This window comes from Monopterus albus, unplaced genomic scaffold (genome assembly GCF_001952655.1).
Source record: "Monopterus albus unplaced genomic scaffold, M_albus_1.0 scaffold82.1, whole genome shotgun sequence".
Lineage (NCBI taxonomy): Eukaryota > Metazoa > Chordata > Actinopteri > Synbranchiformes > Synbranchidae > Monopterus > Monopterus albus.
In genome coordinates this window covers 1,142,676-1,156,320 of record NW_018127962.1, presented here as the reverse complement: position 1 = coordinate 1,156,320, position 13,645 = coordinate 1,142,676, and the positions used below count along the sequence as shown (strand labels likewise).

General features: G+C 43.3%; 1 protein-coding gene across 3 annotated transcripts; it reads right to left on the bottom strand.

Moving 5' to 3' along the window:
- Nucleotides 1-1,725: 1,725 nt before the first annotated feature.
- Nucleotides 1,726-13,176, bottom strand: arpp21 (cAMP-regulated phosphoprotein, 21). Of its 3 annotated transcripts, none has more exons than XM_020606921.1 (20): nucleotides 12,912-13,176; nucleotides 8,248-8,409; nucleotides 7,929-8,091; nucleotides 7,759-7,797; nucleotides 7,599-7,664; nucleotides 7,382-7,493; nucleotides 7,056-7,194; nucleotides 6,477-6,614; nucleotides 6,281-6,383; nucleotides 6,087-6,182; nucleotides 5,966-6,003; nucleotides 5,800-5,856; nucleotides 5,258-5,448; nucleotides 4,593-4,733; nucleotides 4,390-4,508; nucleotides 4,216-4,290; nucleotides 3,956-4,117; nucleotides 3,205-3,307; nucleotides 2,395-2,498; nucleotides 1,726-2,252 (listed from the first exon to the last, which is right to left on the bottom strand). In XM_020606921.1, exons 3-20 carry the CDS (start codon nucleotides 8,088-8,090, stop codon nucleotides 2,094-2,096), a joined length of 2,004 nt encoding a protein of 667 aa, XP_020462577.1. In that variant the 5' UTR covers nucleotide 8,091; nucleotides 8,248-8,409; nucleotides 12,912-13,176; the 3' UTR covers nucleotides 1,726-2,093. The 3 variants fall into 3 exon arrangements, with proteins under 3 accessions (XP_020462577.1, XP_020462575.1, XP_020462576.1); XM_020606919.1 differs by having other exon boundaries at nucleotides 7,929-8,094; nucleotides 12,912-13,172; XM_020606920.1 differs by lacking the exon at nucleotides 12,912-13,176 and adding an exon at nucleotides 12,612-12,891 and having other exon boundaries at nucleotides 7,929-8,094.
- Between the last annotated feature and the right edge of the window lie 469 nt (nucleotides 13,177-13,645).

The following is a 13,645-nucleotide window of genomic DNA, read 5'->3' as shown; positions in this document are numbered from 1 at the left end:
CTACTCGTGTGTGTCTGAACATAGAGCGGACAAATATAGAGCTGGCTTTGTCAGAACATTGTTTGGTGTAAATTATTCATTCAGTGCTCCAGTTATGAAATCTAGGTTCAATTTTAAAATCACGTGTGGATATTTCATTGAATTTGACAGGGAGAAGATGAATCAGTTAAGTACAAAATGAATCACTCAGTGTCTAAAACAATATCACACATCGGCCTATCAGTCATTTCTTTCATAAAAGTGAAAGTAGATTGATCACAGCTGCATCAGATGTTGTCTGCCTGAAGACTTAAAAGGGACAGCATTTTATATAATGCAATAGTCCTGTATGTCTGTTAAGACTCATTTGGTTTTGAGCTGTATTTAGTTGGATATTGATCTATATTTGAGTAGACATTTATGTGTCACAGTGGGAGAAGCACAGGTATAAATAATAAGATTAATCATGGCTGAATTTGATTAGCTGCTTCAGTCTGGGGGTCCTGGTGTTGTGCATGCTGGCCCACTGTCATGCTGTCAGGATGTAACTGGAACACTTGAATAGAACAGAGCCATCATTAATGTCGTTAGTAACACCTGTACTTTTTCTACTATAACATCAGAATGTCTGGCTGGGTGAGACAGGCCTTCGTCCATGCTGAGCTGAGGCAGGGTACTGGTCATAATAATACGCAGGTACCTGTAGGAAAATATTACAAACACAACTTATATTATTACTTTATTTCAACGGCTGAATTCTGGTGTCATGTTAAAAACTAAAATGTCTATAACTACCCAGTTGCTATAAATCATAACAGAGCAATATTTAACAACATCATACACAACTGCAAAAAAAAAAGAATGTGTGCTGTGAAAAATGTCCCGTGACGTCATTTTACACAGACAGAAAAAGAACTGAAGTGAATATTTGTCAAATGTATCTGTTACAATTTGATTAATCAATTAATCATTTGTGCACATTTTAAAGAAAAAAAGGCAAAAACTTCACGTGTTCCAGATTCACGAATGTGAAATGTACTGCTTGCCTTTGTCTTCTGTGATAATGAACTGATCATGTTCCGGGCAGTTTTTCCAGACCAAAACAATTAGAGCAATGGTGCACTATTATTAGTTATAATAGAAACATTTGTAGCTGCGTTCCTAGATAGAACAAAAAACTTCTGAATGCTGCAGCTCTTTAGCACAAAGGGTAAATTAACCATTGGTAAAAAGCCTGTATTGCTTGGACAGTGTACTAAGAATCTTTGAGCAGGAGGGGGCGTTACAGTCTCAATCCTCCAGTGGCTTAATAGGGTACAACTAGAAATGTTCTTTGCTATTTATACTGTATAATTCACGTTGTCATGTTTAAGTCACATTGACTTAAGTGTAAAAACCTAAAACCTCGCTATCTAGTCAAATAACAAAATTCAGACTGTGCGAGCATCTTAGTCTCCAAATAAAACCAAGACCTCCTAATACCAAATCCCCATAGAGTAGATGCCTACAAAATCCTTCACTGGCTTGTTGGTTATTCAGACATTCAGTGTTATCAAGTTCCCATTTATGGACTTGGTGCTAGGTTAACAACTCCTATCTGAGCATGCAAATCATGACTGTTTCTATTTCACATTACAAACAAAGTGTATCCTATAATGCAATTGATTTCTTGGTGTATGGATCTCGTGACAGCTGCATCCACTCCCATTAGCACCATTGGCAATACTAGAGGAAACAGAGCCAGGATGATATAGAAACGTGACCTCGTCAGTCCACTTTATTCTCCTCACACAGTGCATTTCCTTAAAACACAATATATAATTTACTATCAATATAAAACTCCATTTGTGTATATAAATTATGCATTCAATACAGCAGCTCTGATATATACTTTTAAGCTTTGGTACAGTGGTACATTTATGAATGTGAGTGGGTGCATGTTGTGTACATACATGCTTGTGATGTGATTGGACAGTGTGCCCTATGGGCATCGTCTGGAAGAAAGCGGGTGTAGGTGAGTGGGGAGAGGGAGTGTTTGTGTTAATTATGTGTGTGTACACATGCGAGTTCACACAGGAACCAAAGTATCGTCACTCCATCCGTCAAGGCAATCATCAGTACTGTGCATTCCAGGCCTGGGCACTAAGGTTGGTGCAGCTAGGAGGATGGCAGCCACTGTGGTGGGAGGGCAGGGGCACCACGCAGCAGTAAGCTGCCTCCCCACCTACCCCACTCCCAACTTTACTCTGGGAGTTGGACAGTGAAACACCTCCCTGCAGAAACAGAGAAAAGACAGAACACTGCAGTGAAGAATTTGCCACTACAAGTACTTTGTGAAGTGCTTAAACACAACCTTTGGGGGTTGACTTGTTCAAGTTTGATAAAGAATGACACCTTTGGGTGCTCTGTGTTTACCTGAACCATGCTACACTGATGAGAGGCCATTGGTGAGTAGGTCCCCAGCACAGCCTGGGCTTGGGAGGGGGAAGACTGCTGTAGCCCCACAACAGGGGCGTAACCTGCCTCAAACACACATGTATATAAGTGATTATTAACAACATATTTCATCACTGCAATTTCGCAAAAGAAAGCCACAAGAGTGTTTTAGTTATTTTAGAACACATTAGGAGGCAGTGTGAAGAACAATGTTGAGCCTGACACAGACCATTAGCAAACCAGTCTGAAATAAGGAGAACCAAATGCTTCAGAAACTGTTTATTCGTTAGTATGTAAATATCAAAATTCATCCATAAAACATTTGTACGTTATGAGCAGAACAGTAATTTTATATATGTATATGTGGTTGGATACATTTTAATTTATTCATTCAGTATTTACACTTTTATCTAAATTAGCAATATCAAAAAATAAAAGAGAAAAAATAATGGATGATGGAGTCATTTGCATTTCTGTTCTGATTTTTGGTTTATTGCCTAGAAGGTGTTGAGTGATATTTGCAGTGTTTCAAGTGAATGTGCTAATTAAGAGCTGAGAACTGAGGATGCAGCAATCTGTCATATATTGGAAACATCCTATTCTGTATATATGTTGAAATCTCTTTTTTAATCGCTGTGATGAATAGAAGCAGCAGGAAAAGAGACCGGTTCACTGTGAGACCCTCAGACTACATCTCTGACAGTGTAACGGCCCCCTCCTCTACTGCTGCAGTCTCTGACTCTCTCTCTCTCTCACACACACACACACACGCACACACACAGGAAGTACCTGCTGGTTGTGCTACTTGGCTGTGGAGGTGCTGGCTGGGTGAGACAGGCCTGCATCCATGCTGAGTTGAGGTAGGGTACTGGCCATAATAATACACAGGCATCTGTAGGAAAATATTACAAACACAACTTATATTATATTATTACTTTATTTCAATGGCTGAATTCTGGTGTCAGGTTAAAAATTGAATAAATGTCTATACACTGCAAAAACAGACCTACTAGAAAGAAGCAAAATATTCTTAAATTAAAACAAATAATCTTGTATCAAGCAAAAAAATCTGCCAATGGGGTAAGATTTTTTTGCTTGATACAAGATTATTTGAAAAATGTGGAATATTGCCAGTCTCGTCCTTTCTATTGACTTGTTTTCTGACCTTGTACCTGGTTTTGTTGGTTTTTGGAGTGTTGATCCACGTCAGTGTTTGATTTTTATTTATTTTAAATCTGGCAATGGGGTAAGATTTTTTTGCTTGACAAGAATTCTTAAAAGTTAGCCATACTTTCTTAAAATGAAATTATTTTTCTAATGCAAACCATCCTTGACCAGACAAATTTTCTTTCTGGACTTAAAATAAGACTTATTTCCTTGATACAAGGCTTTTTACTTTCTTGAAATTCCTTTTTTGCAGTGTAACTACCCAGTTGCTATAAATCATAACAGAACAATATTTAATACATCATACACAACTTCAAGTTGATTGTTTCATGTACTGGATGTCATGATAAACAAAATCTGTGTGTGTGTTTACCTGAGGTGAGGGCTGGCAGTAGCTAGTAGGGTTGGCAGGAGGAGGAGGAGGGGGAGGAGCTGCATAGATGTAACCCTGACTGGGAGGGTAGAGGGGCGGTGCTTCAGCCAGTGATGGACAGCTCACCGTCACATGAGCGAACCGCGAGGAGAGATCTTCAGTCTTTCGGAAAGAAGGTAAGACACGCACATGGATGACCACAGACATGTGACACATACTGTAAACACACAAGCGGTTGTCAGCCTTGCTGTGATACATACTGTTGTGTACGGCTGTGAGGGAGTGACAGGCAGCATCTGTGGGGCTGTGTAAGAGACGGACGAGTACTGAACCATCTGAGAGAGACACACATATGGAGTCAGAGATGAAGACACAAACATTTGCATGCATGTATGTCGACATATCGTTCTGCTGTGTGTGTGTGTGTGTGCTACCTGCTGCTGTTGCTGCTGAGTGGGAGAGCCTTGCAGCTGGGTCTGGCTCCTGATTGTCTGCTGAACGTCCGGAGGGTTGTACACAGCAGGGGTTCCGTCAGGATTCAGGAAAGGCTGCCCTGAGAGGTTGAACAGTTGAGTATGATAAGTGTGTATGTGTTGTGTGCTAAAATCTCTCTGGTTTATGTCTGAGTCTTATGTACCAGTATGTGGGTTCACTAATATGCTTCCTGGAGGGATCCCATTCTCCATGATGTAGGTAGAGCTGGGAGTCAGCTCTTCAATGACGGGAGGAGAGGAGGCGTGGGGACAAGTGGGTGGCAGCCTGAACAAAGCGATGGAGCCTGAGAGATGAAAGAGTTAAGAGGGAATGGAAGAGCAGAGATGAGAAAATGAATGGCAAGAGTAGAGAAGACAACGCAAGAACACAACAAATTCACATTTCAACATCTTGAACAAGCCACACACAGCACTCCTGTCTGTGCTGAAATCGTACTGCATGCAGCGCCACAGTGCAGTCTCTGCAATGACGTATTTTTCTTCCTGAATATGTGAAGATGACTGGAGGTGTTGTGTGAAAATTTGCACCTATGGTGTGAAGATTCATGGATTGAGTTAAATTTTCACACCAGAAGAACTTCCACTGCTTTTTGTTAATTTGACACTACTGAATAAAGAACCGATAATTTATAAACAGTGATTTTCCCAAGTGTGGTGTGGTGATGTCTGCGAATAAGTTTATTTGCACACAGGTATAGAGGAGTAAAGTCTTACCCTTGGGGACTGAATTCACACCCTGATGGTGTGACATAACAAGTGTTAAAAAGTGAATAATTGTTATTCTGACGCAAGGTATAAAAAAACACACCTGAACCTCGTGCTTCCCAGCTGCGGCTTGCAGACTGATGGGGTTTCAGGGCGGGGCCTGCCCACTGGAAGGAAGAATCAGAGTCGGTGCTGCTCCAAGGTCGGGGGTCATTGCCATAGCGACAGTCGATCTCAGTGCTGCTCTGCCTACTGCTGCTTGTCCAGCTGGAGCCTGAGCTGTCACGGCTCGCCCTGTGAGACATCCACAATTATCCTACAACTGTATGACTGCCTATGAAGCGCACCATTTGTGGAAACTGGAGACAAAATTGGCTTCCACACCTGTTAAGGTGCCTCACGTAATGATGCACTGGAAGTTTTATGCGACATTTATTGACATAATATCAATAAAGACTTTCCTTCAATTATTTTCATTTAAGATTGCCAAGAATCCCAAACCCTGACACAGACACATGCAAATACAAAGAACAAAATCTAGGTCCTCTTTTTGTTGCCGCTGCAGACTCTGAAAAGCTCTGTGCCAGCCAGGCTGACCAGATTAAGATGATAAATGACTACGCATCTGTGCAGACAGAGCTGTACCTGAAGAGCTGCCTTCTCCTTTGGGTCTCAGCATATGGATTGTACTCCTCCACAGCCCTGCGCGCACACACACGCACACAGAGAGAGAGACATATATTAATGTACTATCTAAATATAATAAGCTGAAAAGGCACATGGAGGAAAAAAACACTGCAGGCAAGGTTACCTGGTTTCTGCATGGGTGCTCTCTTGGGGGCAGAGAGGCTGTAACAGAACAACAAAAAATGAGTGAGTCTCTTCTATGTCTCTATGTCATATCTCTCTATCTTCCCAAGTCTCCATCTCACCTCTTTGCTAAAGATTCGCTCTCGTGCTCGTTGGTACTCCTCCTCCCTCTCCTCCACTGACTTGCTTTGCTTCTCCCGTAAGGGGTGGAGTCGGGTCTATAAGGAGAGAAACGAGAGCAGGTCAAAACACCGATAGGATTCGATCAATGTGGATTACAGAGGAAATTCCAGAGAGATAAGCAGCTATAGATAACCTGGTCATCCGAGTGGTTGTTGTCTCTCTTTAAAATGATCTTCCATCGGTGGATATCTTCTGTCTTGTCCTTATGCACCTTGTCCAGAAAGCGCTGCTCTGGTCTTAACAAGCAAACAAGTAACAACCTTTGTTACTTCACACTAAAAGGCAAGGATTTACATGCACATACTCAAAGACCTGTTAAGCGTGCGTACATGCGTGTACTGCTGGTCCTGTTGATGATGACAGACTTGCCTGTCTGGTCTACATTGTGATCCATGCCAAAGTAGGCTGCCACCCGGTGGACCAGCATTCGGTGGTAAGATGACATGTGAGGGAACTTCTTATAGGGACTGAGAGAGAGATAGAGACAGGGGAAAATGTGGGAAGAGAGAGTGAGTTACAGGAGGGAAAAAGGAGGAGCCAGGGAGAGGGAGACAGTGACAGAACGACAGAGTGATGAAAGAAAGTGGGAAGGATGAAGGTGAAAGTGAAAAAGAGATGGAGGGAGGAGAGAGCAGGGGGTGACATTTTTTGGCTTAAGTCCAATTTCATCCCCAGTGACTCAAACACTAACATGCCTGGTTCACTATATTGATCAATACACTAAATAAGCTGTATGGACAGAAAAGTAATATTTGAGCTGAAAACATTTTAAATTAGCATAAAAGTGGGTGTAATTTTTAATAGAACTTCACCTGCATAAAAGTTTCAGCACCTTTAAATAGGTAGAGTACATTACCCAAGGTTATGCTCTCCTTCACATGCACGCACGCACACACACACATGCAAACCTATTGCTAGCGATGAAGTCGATCATGTCCTGCTCCAATTTAAGCAGCATCATGCGGTCTCTGGGGTTGCTGTTGAGGGTGGCGATGATGAACTGGTGCAGGTCTATGCCGGTGGAGTCGGTGTACTCCACACTGGACTCTGACAGCGACAAGCAGGATGTGTTACGAGACAATAAAAACAAAAATACATAAGGCACACTGCAATATGAAACACCTCGGGAAAACTACATCTAAATAGTAGCACTGAATCTCATTTTATTACATTTTATTTGTTTTTTCTTGTCTCTCTTTTATGAGCTCTCAAACACACACACACACACACACACCTTTGGACAGTGAATGTTTCTTTGGATCTGTGCCCTTCTCCTGCTCTTCATCCTTACAGGAAGTTCTCTCGTTGTCATGGCAGCTAGATGAGATGTTTGCATCTGGAGATGTCTGAGAGGGAGCAAAAATAAAGAGTAATTTGAGTGTGGTGGCGGTGATGATGATGAGGTGGAGGAGGCGGATGATGATATGTGTACGTGTGTGTGTGTGTGTTACCGGGGTTTCGTCAAACGGTGAGGACTCTTCGCATACAGCCATACTGCGCACCAACTTTCCTTTGGTCTGAAACACACACACAAGCAACATTACATAGAGTGTAATGCAATCGATTTTTCAGTAGGAATGAATAATGCCAGACAGAATAATTTCAGCTTACCTTAACTTTTTTCTTTGGTTGCACCTGGTTACAGAGTTTCTGCAAGTAAGGACACAATTTGTCAAAAAAATGAGCATGCAAGGAGAGGTGGCGGCGGGAGGGATGCATAATTTTAATGTGGTACATTATTAATTTGGTGCACAACAGTGGTTCACTTTAGTATTACTTGCCTGCTGCTCCAGCTTCTTCCTGTCATGGTGACACCCATCATCCTCCCTCTGAGTGCAGAGGGACATTAATGGTGGGGAGGTGGGGCAGCTGATGACATCACAAGACATCACATCACTGGGTGTTTGGAGGACCTCTGCACTCTCTACAGCTGCTTCGGTCATCCTTCTAACAACACACGTGCTTTCAGGATGTTTGGCAACCCAAACAAAGCCAGCATTTGTATATTTTACTGCTATGTAAAAAAAAAATCTTCCATCCTGCATTTGCATGAGCCTGTGTGTGTATATATGTGTGTGTGTGTGTGTACACTGTTCCTACCTATCTGGAGTTGTTTACTGGAGAGCCTCACAGGTGAATGATGAGGTCATATATCCCATGTTCCCACAGGGCAACCAGAAACACAATTATCCTCTTTGCCCGTGCTCACCTTCTCCACTGTTCCTCTTTCAGCCAGCCCTTTACTGGTCTATTGAAATTCACCTGAAGACATAAAAAAAACACAGAAGTTAAAAGTGTTTGGGGTCACTGCACAACAGAAATGCCTCTCACACAAATACACACTCCTATCAAACAGTTGCCAGAGCATAAAAGCATAGCTGCTGGAAATGACATCAAGTAGCTAAGCCCAGCGGACACTCAGTGTGTGTCTGTGTGTGTTAACTTCTGTCTAGGCTTCTGAAAAGCTCTCCTGGCTTCACACTTAATTGCTGCTTTAAGTGTATTAAGGTAAGTGCACCGGTGCATCTGTGACGGTAGCATATAAGACGTGGTATTTTCTTGTGTATTTACAAGTGTGTAGCTCATGCACAAGCCTGTCTGATGGGTGTGTGTGTTTGAATGTGTCCTCGAGCTTTTCTTAGAAACAGCAGCTGTGGAGAGTATCATCCGATCCGCCAGCACTGATACTCCCTGAATGCCAAGCTGAGCCTCTGATGCCAGTGGTGAGAATATTGTCGAGACCAAAGAGAAAGACGCACACACACGAGAGGAAGTGGCATTCCACCATCTTTTCCAGAGGGCCAACTGTGTCCAGTGGGAACGCATTCCACTGTACCAGAGCTCAAGGGGACGCTTATTCCTGTAACACCTGGGCCAGAATAACGAGCTCAGAGGATGGTTATTTAACACCCGACTGGAGATCATAGCAGTTTTTAAAAAAAGACTTCTGTCAGTCTGTGTGCAACTGAAGTGATGTTTATTTCTCACACCGCCTCAATGAAACACAATACATAACAGCAATGATTCCACCCAGAAAAAATATTTTTAGTGTGGTAAAGAGGCATGCGAAATCTTTGCATGTGTTGATGTAGAACTGTATGATGTGAATTTGATATGTGTCCCTTTATAATTATTCGATTTAGAACGTATTAAGCATGATAACAAAATCCTGTAGTGGTGTGATAAATGTTTTTACTGATGTATAAAGGTAGTTGTATACTTGTACTGATCATTATTCCACTTGTACTAAGACCACTTTCCAGAGAAAACAGGCTGATGAGACAGCTCTTTGAGAGGGATTATAAGAAGCAGTACTGCTCACAATGTAGGCAAGATGTAATGCTTATTAGTAGGTCGATGGACAAAAGATCAAATGTAGGCAAGATGTAATGCTTATTAGAAACATCGAGAGGTTAATCAAGTTGGTCGATGGACAAAAGATCGGAATTATTTTTGTAGTTTTACACAAAAATTACACACGTCCTGGATCTAGTTTCTCAAATGAGAAAATTTGCTGCTTTTCTTTGTCATAAAAAGCTAAGTTTGAAAACATCACTTTATGATTTGCAATGCAGTTTTTCCCCGTTGTTCTTTGACCAGACAGTAAATTGGGGAAAAAAAAACCCCAATAATGAAAATACTTGTTAGGTGTGGTTCTTCTATTTAGTAGAGCAGCAGAACTGTTACAGTCTATGTACTGCTATAGACCATCTGCAGCTCTGTCCTGGCATGGCGGTCTACTGCAGCTCAGGACAGACGAAACAGTGCGGAGAAACACTCGAAACCACAATAACTGGGGAGGCTCCCTGATGTGCTGTTGGCAGGTTCTTGCTGAGGTGCACTTTAACCAAACACACCGGCTCCATGTCAGATACACTGCAGCTGACCCCGACCTCGGACCACACAAAGGTGGGGGCAGGGGAAAAAAATCATCACAACCATAGAAAAAAATTTGAGTAAAATAAGAGCTAGCCTGCTGGTATTGGACTGTATTAGAGTTGGGCAGCTATCAAATCAAATCAAATCAAATCAAATGTTATTTGTATAGCGCCAAATCACAACAAAAGTCATCTCAGGACACTTTACAAAGTAAGGTCTAGACCTTACTGTTATCCATATTATTACATAGGGAAAACCCAACAAATCCCCCTTGAGCAAGCACTTGGCGACAGTGGGGAGGAAAAACTCCCTTACCATGCAGGTTAAGATTCACTCAAATACAGTAAATAATTTTAGCCCACTTTACCACACTCTTATGGACAGCCATGCACATCACCATATCGCTGTGACCCCCATACACTTGCAGGCAGTCATGGGACTAGGGGGGGAAAAAAAGAAACAAACAGTCCACAATTAAAACCTATATAAAAACCGGACACACATGAAGATTCAGAAAGAGATGTAGTTTAAAATAAAATAAATTAAGAGTGATTTAAAAATGTTAAAATAAAACTAGACCTGATTAGTTGTTTCTGACTACAGAGAAAGCAAGATGAATGGGGGGCAATGTAGGCAGGGGATGAAGAGAGATGAGGAAGCAGTCTGGTGGGACTTTAAAGGTGAGGAGAGGTGAAGGAAGGCGACAGAGAAAGAGGGGAAGAGAGGAAGCAGTGATAGAGAGGCACAGTGATAGAGTGTCACGGTCCGTCTCTGGGCTTTTCAGCCAACGGCCGTGAAGAGGGGATTTGAGTGGAGCTACCAGTTTTTGAGCTGATCACTGCAGAAGCGGCCGGCCGCCCGGGGAGAAGGTGTGACACGATCATTAGCGCGTGACGGATGGCGGCGGGAGACAGGGAGCGCCAGTACCAGCTACATCATCATCCATCTGCTGTTCTCCCTGAAGCCTTGAGCCTTGGAGCCACTTACTCACCAGGACACCTTTTTTTCTCCAGCCAAAAGTTGCCTGGCTCATGCACACTGACACACAGACAGGCCAGTCGGAAAACATCCAAAAGCTACTTTAGATGACCACTGTCAGCTGAAGCAAGGCACACTAAGTCCTTAAGCCTTTACAGTCCTGTTTGTAATTAAGACCACTGAAAAAATCCAGGTTTGAATAATTATCAGTGGTTGCTGTATTGTTTAACACTGAGGACCTACTGTACTGTTTTGCTTGGGCTTATTATCCCATTCTCTTCACTTGCAGACATTTCCATGTACATTTTGCTATCTCTGAGGACATTCATGCTTCAAGAAAACCTATAAAATCTAGGCAGCATCATCGCCTGTGGTCACAGAAGCGGCTGTTTGTGTTTTGTCCCTGAGGTTTTAGCTGAATTTAAAAGGGGATTTCACATCTTCTCTCCCTCAGCTCAGAGCTCATTAGGAAGTGATTCAGCAAGAGACACAAACTGAGAGAAGAGGTCTCCCTGGTTTAAAATAATAATTGAGAATTGTGAGGCAAACCCTGAACCTTTAATGCTTTGTTTATTCATAATGTGCACAGGCTCTGTACCCAAGTTGCTAATTGAGCTGCTTTTGTTTACCCTCTTACATTATATAGGGTATTCTGTCTTACCTTTTTTGTTTGTTTATATATAATGTTAGATCTTGTGTGCTTCAGCAGGTTTTATGCAATCTCCTTGAATATATGCAAGTCAAATAAAATTACTTCGCCCTCCACTTTAAAACAAGCAAAGAACAGAAAGTAGGTTACACGTGTGAAATTTGGGTTACATCGCAGCACCTGGTCACCCAGTGCAGCCTTGACACTGACGCGACTTGTGGGTGCGACAGCTGCGCTGTTCTGCAGGGGAAAGTACCTGGACAGGCGCAGCGCGGCGGGCTACGGCGCCAAGAAGGCTTGTTAACATGCTACTTGACAGAAAACCACGCTTCTTGGACATCATGGCTGTGTCGCAGCGGTCACGGATGTAAACGGAGGATGCGGTGAGCTGGCTACAACAAACAGGTGTCACCTTCATGCACAACTTTGTAGCATCCTGTAACAAAAGAGTGCTCCATCGCGGGGTCTAGGCTCTACTTTCAGGATGGAACCCAGTCGGTGTTGGATGGTTGAATAAACAGAATCGGTGGGAGCCTATCTCAAGGCGTGCGCGCGCGTGTGTGTGCCTGTCTCTGTGTGTCGCATTATCGTGAACCATGCTAAGCGGACTATTTTTACACCCGGGCAGGGAGTGGACCTCCTGCTCCGGGACCTCACCGTGCTGTCAGCTGCATGCGGAAAGCAGAGGATGGCGGACGAAGGGCGAACAGCAGGAGTATTACTATGTACTCAGTACTACAGCTGCTAACAGAAAGCCACTTTGACAACTTAAATCACATCTAACTCACATTTCTAAACACTCACAACACAAACAAGTAACCAGAAATACAAAGAGAAACAGCAGCAGCTCTAAAATCCCAGCTGAAATCCCGACTAACCTCTGAATATAAGTCAAGCTAAACATGTAAAGCTACACTGTGTTTATTTACAGGCTACAACACATTTACTGGCTCCTTACCATTCATTCAGCGGTGTCGCTACCGTCACAGAGCCCGGGGGAGATGCGACTGGTAGCGGCGCGCTCCGGCGCGCAGGTAGCTAACGTTAACAGATCTAATTGAGTCAGCCGTTTTCACAGTGAGATTTCGGCTAAAAAAATCTTTTACCACCCTAACTCACGATTAAAGTACTACCAGGAATGTTGACAACAGCAGCAGAAGACAGCAAAAAGCATCTATGTCAACCAGCGGAGTAACCGTTGATCAAGCTAATCGAGGAAATGAGCACCTGTCGCCGCGGTCAGTGACCGTTATCTTACCGTGAGCTGATGTTTGCCTCCCTCCCTGAGCTGGTTCCGACGTAGCGTACCGACCGAAACACCACCGTACACCCTGGAATCTGTTGACTGTGAGGTCCGTTGGTCCTCCTCCGCCTTTTGCCTGTCTCTGTCAGAGCAGGAGGAGCAGGGGGAGGAGGAGGAGGAGGGACGACAGCTCTGAACCCTGAGCCACGCGCCCACACACGCGCGAGGAATGCACGAGAGCCAGGCCCCCACCAGCTGTCTGTCTCCGTCCGTGTCTCTCGCTCTCCCATGCTGTCTGTCTCTCTTTGTCCTCCATCTCGTTTCAGCTCAGTTTCTTTTACTACTGCAGTTACTGCAATCATTTCTTCACCACCTGCGGAGACACAACAGACATTCCCCCGTTAACAAATGCAACGAACCCTTAGGATGCTATTATGTACCGTTTAGTGCAGTATGTAAACTGTAGTCTAATATACTTACTAGGAGTATTAACTCCACAGACAAGGCAGTGTCCCCTCTACTGCATAGGGGCACGACTCCCAGACTGAAAGAGACATTTATGCTCCTACTCTGTCCCTTTGTGGTTGTTTGACATCCCTTTGTTAGAATTTTGCATCCCTCTGCTGCCATTTTGGGTCCTGTTGAGGTCATTGTGTGTGGCTTTTTTTTTCTTCTTTTTGGTTGTTTGCATCTCTTTGTGATGCTTTTACATCTGTGGTGGTTTTGTGTTTTTTTGTTGTGTCTGTCAT

What these genes read in the sequence shown, in the direction of transcription:
- arpp21 (XM_020606921.1), bottom strand. Translation starts at nt 8,090, where the DNA reads ATGACCGAAGCAGCTGTAGAGAGTGCAGAGGTCCTCCAAACACCCAGT. An exon ending in AGGACCAGCAGTACACGCAT is followed by an intron (nt 6,384 to 6,476) that starts GTACGCACGCTT and finishes TTGCTTGTTAAG; the next exon opens with ACCAGAGCAGCGCTTTCTGG. An exon ending in CTCAGCAGCAACAGCAGCAG is followed by an intron (nt 4,291 to 4,389) that starts GTAGCACACACA and finishes TGTCTCTCTCAG; the next exon opens with ATGGTTCAGTACTCGTCCGT.